Source organism: Lytechinus pictus, chromosome 7 (genome assembly GCF_037042905.1).
Source record: "Lytechinus pictus isolate F3 Inbred chromosome 7, Lp3.0, whole genome shotgun sequence".
Lineage (NCBI taxonomy): Eukaryota > Metazoa > Echinodermata > Echinoidea > Temnopleuroida > Toxopneustidae > Lytechinus > Lytechinus pictus.
This window is the reverse complement of record NC_087251.1, coordinates 48534080-48542058: the sequence shown is the minus strand read 5'-3', so window position 1 is coordinate 48542058 and position 7979 is coordinate 48534080. Positions and strand designations below refer to the sequence as shown.

General features: G+C 34.4%; 1 protein-coding gene across 1 annotated transcript; it reads right to left on the bottom strand.

Moving 5' to 3' along the window:
* Positions 1–1238: 1238 nt before the first annotated feature.
* On the bottom strand, positions 1239–7597 carry LOC129264095 (potassium channel subfamily K member 12-like). The gene has a single exon (XM_064102971.1). It carries the CDS (start codon positions 7591–7593, stop codon positions 6679–6681), a length of 915 nt encoding a protein of 304 aa, XP_063959041.1. The 5' UTR covers positions 7594–7597; the 3' UTR covers positions 1239–6678.
* Positions 7598–7979: the final 382 nt, after the last annotated feature.

Sequence of the window (7979 nt, the reverse complement as noted above, 5' to 3'; positions counted from 1 at the left end):
CTCTATAGTGGTTGAGCATAATTGGGCTCCATGCTCGACTATGAGCCATGCAATATGATTGGTTGTAAGAGGTTTCTGATCGCAACTCTTTCCAATTTTTATTAGAATCTGCTGCGACAGGATGAGCATGATTTCCTTAGTAAAGTTATAAGAAATTAATACTATGCTTTCTGCTTGTCGTTATTTCGTTGTACGGAGCTACGTGAATGTATGGTCGGAAAAGCAGAAGTACGAAAGTACTGACTCTAAGGAGTGAGAATACTGAATATACTGAGATGAGTGAGGATACTAAAAGTACTGAAATTACTGAGATACCGAAATACTGAAATTACGGAGACAATGAATACTGGAATGACTGAGATAATGGCGATACGGAATGACGGAGATGTTGAAATCCATGAGATATAATTTAAGTTACTGAGAAGGAGCAAAGAGTCAGAAGTGAAAAGATGGACTTCACACCAATAGGTTGTATATTGCAGCCGAAACAATATATATATATATATATATATATATATATATAAATATGTGAAGTTATACATGTACAACAGCTTTGGCAACTCTTTTATTTTAAATATTGTAAAGAAATGAATGAAGAGAACAATGGTAGGCGTAGCTTAAATCAAGGTTCCCCAGAGCTATCTACCCTTTGGAAAAATTGGTGATGCCGAAAAAATGTCTCTGCCGGGAATCGAACCCGGGCCCCCAGCTTTGAACGCCGGTGCCTTAACCACTAGACCACAGAGACGGGTTAGTGGCTCGGGCGACCCCGATCCGATTGACCGTCAGATAGACAGAATTTCGACACAATACCAATTATAATTTCCTTTGTCGGGTGAAGGTGGGTTTTTGGATATATATATATATATATATATTATACACATATATATGGGCGTCATGCAGAGGTTTATATCTTTTAATTTTTTACTGTAGATGTCCCCCCAAAACAAATCTTTTGCGCTGAAGCACGTGACATATATACATATGCCCATGGGAGAACTTGAAATTACAGATGGTATGAAAATTATTGGCATGAGTTATACGAGAAATGTAGAAGAGATAACGGCAATCAAAATTAAACATGGGTAACGCCTGCTGAATGGCCTTTTGAGTCATAAAGACAGAAATATTCTTAGGAAGATACAGTTTGAATGAATGTTTACATATATGCACAGATTAAGCTAGAAAAAGATGAATAAACACAATAACAAAGAAAACAAATTCCAGCAACGCAGATATCATTGAAAAATGACAGAGCAATTTATTCATAATAACAAGTTCTAGCTCGTCAAAGCGAGTAGAGAATGGAAATATAAGATTGTATGCAGGCTTTCAAATTATTTTATGTAAATATCTATATCATGATGATATACTTATGGTATCTATACATACACACACTGACGTATAATAAGATGCAATTAAACCAATATTATGCAATTCATACCACCAATCGAAAATATAGCAAAAATGGGAGAGATGCTCTCCATTTAGTAACAGAAAGTAGATAAGGTAACTAGCATTTATTAAAATCGAGTTAGATAAATATAATGTTTTTTTTTAAGAAAAGATGGTATCTAAACAAATATCTTAGAAATATGTCGATTTTGACAAATCAGATTTCTGCTATGTCAAACAATGAAGAAGTAATTATATCGTTTTATATATATATATATATATATATATGAATATATATATATATATATATATATATATATCTTCATTGGTTTAATTAATTGGTAGCAATAATGCAGTTATACGAAATAACGTATTCAACAACCATAATGACTTAATAAATAATACACGAAAAGGGACTCTGTATATCTTCTTTCGACGGAATCATAACCTCTTCCGAAATGTTTGTGCAATATGAAATCTCAAATCACATTTTAGATATCATCTTTTAAAGCCAAAAATATTTCGCTTTCAATATTCTAATTTATTACACCTAATAATGCCTTTCATAAAAAACATTGTGATCTTTATACTCGCATTAATATTCGTGTACATTTATGAATAAATGAAAATATAAAAAGCGTTAAGTATAAAACCATACTTAGAAGTTTGATCAATAGATGTTATGATTGTTCGATAATTTCAAAATACTCTCGACGATAAATATGGTCGCATTCATCGTTCTTATACATTCATCAATAAATGTGAATATAAATGCGTATAGTATAAACTATATTTAGAAATTTGATCAATAAATGTTGTTTGTTCAATCGCTTCAAAATACAAATATGATTTATTTTGATTAGTTTTGATCTTTTATCCATTTGTTCACGGATGTCTTATCTCAGCCTCTCAGTTTCAGATGTTTTCATTATTTGTCCTCGCTGATATGAAATATATTTAATACATGTATAGGAGTTAGAAGCATTTATGTTCAGTTGATCAGTTACCAACTGAGATGTATGATTTGTCCATACCTTATCAAGGTGCAAGCAAAATAGTAACTTCATAAACTAATTCAGCAAAGCATAAAATTTTCAACAACATATTTAACTTATAACAGTTTAGAAATATTGGCCAGTATACTAAATTTGATACAGAAACAGTGTCCATACCAAATTTCTTAGGAGTATACACTACTAAAAAAAAACTTGGATACTAAAATCTTTTGCGAGGTTTTTCTTGGTTTTTCGCAGGTTGTATATATTTATTCAAAATCATGATTTGATATGACTAATTGTATATTTCTTCCTTCCATAGATAAGATGCAAAAGAAAGATAGCAAAATATTCAAACTTTCTATTCATTATGATAAATACGCCAACATTGAAAGGAAATGGTTTCACCGACAAAGTATTCCTAAGCAATAAATGCCACTCCGAAAAGGAATCACAAGCATTACATGACACGACAAAATCATCACATTTGTAAGGTTATAAAAATCATGGAAATTCATCAAAATAATTATCTGGTAAAAACTATCGGAATAGATGATAAGCAAACAGTTAATTTCGGCGTGGAAGAAAATATATCATATTTACAAGTATAGAAACTGAAATCATTATAGAAAATAACACTAGACCTCTTCTTCTAACTACATTTTAAAGCAATTCCGAGTCATATATATCGGTCATTATTTATATAGAGTTTGAAGTATATGCTTCCCTGTTAGAATATTACAATCGACTTATGTCTATCATGTGTTAATGAAATATCTAATAAAAATACAAACAAGTCGCAACATCATTTATCATAAATCCCTAATCAAAATATCACTTTCATAAGATAATGTGAAAAAAAATAACATAAGTTTTCTTGAAGTAATAAATCTATTGGTATATGTTATATAAAATAGTTCGTAATCTTCGATTTTATTCTGCATTATCTAAAATCGCTGTATTGCTATAATAACCACACCACCAAGCCACGCGCTCATCCTTAAATACAGCCAATAATACATTCATTTAATATAAATATCAAAATAAGCCGCGTCACTTGAACGCTGTATGGTACAGTCATACCGATGAAACTGAATCCAGACCAATCAAAGCTATAACGTTGTATCGAATGTTCTATTATCGGTCGATATGGAGTCGGTTTCGTTGGTGCAACTATACCATTTATGAGCTTTGTGGACTGAAGTTTCTGACAAGTGGACACACATATGGGTTAAAAAAATATAAAGAAATCTCTTTACTACGGTTTACCTACAGAAATCCTCATATTGGTGTTATCCGTGCTCTAATATCATTGTCTAATGAAGTACATGATGTCCTGCGGATATTCTCCAACTTACAGGGCTGATTGCCATGTAATCCATGTTATTTTTTGGAAAATGACAATTTTCATTCATTTCCAAGTAAAATAGATTGCATATTTTGAGCTGAAAATGATATTAAATGTTGTGTACTTGCACGCGGCAAAGCTTAAACATGTTAAATTAGTATAAGTCAGTGTCAACTACTATATATTGCTATCTCAGTTTGCTAATCGAAATATACTGCCATACACCCCCTCAGATTAAAAAACGATTGTTTTACATGGAATATTTTCTAAGAGATTAAAACAAGTGTAACCTTCACAATCTATCCAAATATTTTGAAAAAATGGCATTGTAATATAAATGGTGATACTATCTGGAAAAAAAAACCAAATATGTGATCATAGGCGGCGGCCCAGGGGGGGGGAGCATTTATATCATTGATGCTATAATCTCTCTCTCCTTCTCACACTCTCTTTCTTTCTCTCTCTTGGACTGATGGTCATCAAATAAATAATTGAAATTACTTAAGTGTGAAATAGAAAGCCAAACTATGGAACCTGATTTTTACTCTATAAAATGTCATTACATTACATTACATTGGATTACAATGAACATTATATCAATATTGACTGGCCCTGAGAGAAATAGTACATTTCCCAAACAAGCCACATAATATGGACAATAGTGAAGGAAATATGATGTTCTATATGTCTCGAGAAATCTAAGTTAGTCACTATTTTTTACTATTAACTCGACATCAGCGTGATCAGCCTCAACTCCTTCACTGATAAAGTTTCTACTAAAGTCACAAAACTCAGTGATATTTTGCATTAAAAAAGAGAGCATTTTGCATTAAAAAGGAGAACATGAATATTTGGAAAATAACACATTTTATTTTAGTTTGGAATTCGCTGTTCTTATCTTCACAACACATCTAACGATTCTCTGATAAACGCTTCTCAAGATATTTAAAATTAAAAAGTTCAAGGCTATGGCAACGCATTTTGCACTGACTACATAATGAAATTTTCATTCGATTACATAATTATTAATGACCTCAGTGCAAAAAAAATAATGAAACACTGGTCTTAACAGTATATTCTAAAATGTTCATAAATATATACATATACACACGTATGAAAATGTATGTTTGTTCATGAAAAATTGATATAAGGTCACTTTGTGAACCATTCTTCTAAATTCCCTAATATATTTGCATACTATATAGTTGATTACGTAACTCTTGTAAAGGCTGATATAGGCTTAGCGTATCTACTTTTCGCTACATTGCGCATGATCATTTCGAAATGCCGAATGCAATTAAACTTTTAATGCGAGAAATTAATTCGATATCACGGATGGACATTTCCCATTGTTAAGATATCACATTTTAATTTTCCATGAGCATTAAATTGTAGTTGGATAAGAGGGTGATATCGTCAGTCGGCGAGAGACAAAACAAATACCCGTGTTTTATACAACTCTGCTATCTTTTGATATCCCTACGTCAGCCTATTTTATCACTAGAAATGTAATGTGGGTGTCATTATAATGGCACAGATATTTCCAATGTCGACGCATTGATGAAAAATATTCTTTAGTTATCATCACGACATATTGCAAAGTTCATTCCAGTTTAGCTTTTTGGAGCTGCAAGAGGAATTATCTTATCAAGTATCACAATGATGCATTTGAAATAGTATGGCATTGTGGGAGGCTTGATAAAAATTATTTTAAATAATGGGTAACATCAATTTTGTCGAGTGTTTTTTTTATTGGGATGGAAATATGAAATTAGAACAACTGACATGCATTTTAGTTGAACTAATTCTATTTTTGTGATTTATATATTGGCCGTGTTAAACATTATCATTATTCATAGCAATTACGCAGGCAACATATCTTATAAAAGTTAAACGTGCATTAAAATCACAATCGGGATTATTTCCACCGAATATTCATCAATGTATATACCAGATGTAAAGATCACCTTGAAATTGAGTGATGAATTTAGAATACTTCCATTTTTTAGTAACAAAAACACAATAAATATTTGATCTGAGAGGGGAGTGTTTAGTTTGATCTTTAGATGTGAACTTTGTTCGCTAGATGAATGTGACCATTTGTTATCCTTTCATTAACTCTATAATCCATTCCAGGCAGAGGCTCCTTAATATAGGGTCAGATTGTGCAGTAATTCGTAGGATGCAGATAGTATCGGCCAAACACTTTACGTTAACATTTTCACAGAATGAACGGATCAACACAAGAAATTCAATTTTTTTTGTTAATTTAAGCTGGTTTTCTTCCAAACGTGAATCAAGTTGATTTCTTAATTATAATTTGCTATTTTGTATCTGAACTCCCATTCACAAAGAGCTATGTAACCTCTGGATAGCTCCATTAAAGTTTTATCATCATGCCGAGTCTATCATCTTCATTTACGCGATCACATAATCCCTTTCATGTTGCAGATTGTATTTCTAGTGAATAGACACACCATCCAGACGTGTGCTTTTTCATCAAAGTCACAAAGTTGAGTTGTGGAGACGCCATGACAACGGGCTTCCAGATATGCTCTTTACGCGTTCCTTTGGTAATGTAGATTACATTTGCATAGGCCATTAGGTAGATTGCTTTTCGTTACCTAGGCTACGGGATCGGCATCCAACCTCCACGTGAGGGTTCGTCGTGTGTAAGGTGATGCAATCATCTCATCATTTTTCCTGATATTTTGGTGCTGAATTTGTTTACGGGATAGTAGTAAAATGTGATTTCTGGGTAGGATATATTTTGAAATATTATATTTTGGTATTCCTGCGCTTTTTATCCCAGCGGCATCTTGTAGAACAAATTTTAGACACTCGTCGGTTTATCCTCGCTTGATGAAGGCAACTAATTTAGGTAATGACTTTGCTGCGAAGCATTCTCTTCTAAAGGCGATTGACATTTCTCAGTAATTGTCAATCACGCCTGTCTGTCTCTTGTAGTTTGTTATTGAGCATGGCGAGGCCCCCTACTCCCTGGCTAAGTCCTTGTCCCACACCATTCTTGCTGGAATGGTGTCGGTGCTGGGATGTTTCGTAAAGCTGCTTTTGCATGACGGCTAATGACACTTTATTTGCTGCCAAGAAATCCTTCATACTGATCATCTCATCAGACATCCGACGTCCGTCCGTCTCGCTGTCATAATCAGTGACCTCCACATTACCCGGGCCATTGTGGCGTTTCCCGGCAGAGTTCATTTGTCTCTGGAGATGACCTGGGGTGATTGCGTTCCGCCGCGGCCGCGGTCGCTTCCGGACGCAACACCTACAGTCAAGTTTCTTGATGGCCCAATTCAAGAACTGTTTAATCACGATAGATACTACATTATAGAGAGAATAGATACAACACACTCCCGCTGTAAGGAAGATAAAATTACCAAAACGATACAAGTACTGATGGTCGTACGTATAATCCTGACTTGTCACATAGTCCCCGAAACCAATCGTGCTGAAAGCGACAAAACAGAAATAGAAACTGTCCAGAAAATCCCATCCTGTCTCTGCATGGGTATAAACTGCGGAGGCGATGCAGGCAATGGTGGTGGCTGATATCCCCAGGTATAGTAAGACCCAGTACACTGAAGGCTTCCAGTTTTCCAGGTCGTCGTCCGACTGTTCCGAAGGTCGCCGTCCGCCATTTTTAGCCTGGCCGTTCTGGTGCTGGTCCTTGATCTTGCGTATCCTCCGCTCGTGGCACTGCTTCATGACGTAGGCCAGGAACGTGATAAGGCGCTCGAGGAATATGTTGAAGAAGAGGATACAAGCGGCACATCCGGGTAACCCATACACGATCAGCATTGCTCGGCCCCATTCCGTGGACGGAGAGGTCATACCAAAACCTGTAAAAGAGAAAAAGAGAGAAGAAAATAAGTCAAATTGAACAAAACTATTATGTTAAGAGATATTACATTTTATCTACCTCTTAAAAATGGTGAAGGAGCGACTTTGGAAGCTTTTTCATCAAACTTGTTCACTTGAAAATAATGATCTGACAAAATGATGAGCAAAATACATCAATTACGAAACCCCACTATGTCATATACACTCCAAAACATATGGGGTAAGAATGTTCCATAAGGGTAATTATGTGTCCAACCAACCATTTTTATCTATCCAGTGTGATGAAAATTTTGCCCATTCTAAAGTAATTGCTGCCTATTTTAAACCTTACTGGACAATATGCTTCCCCCATTGGGTAAAATATTGCCCCAAATTGG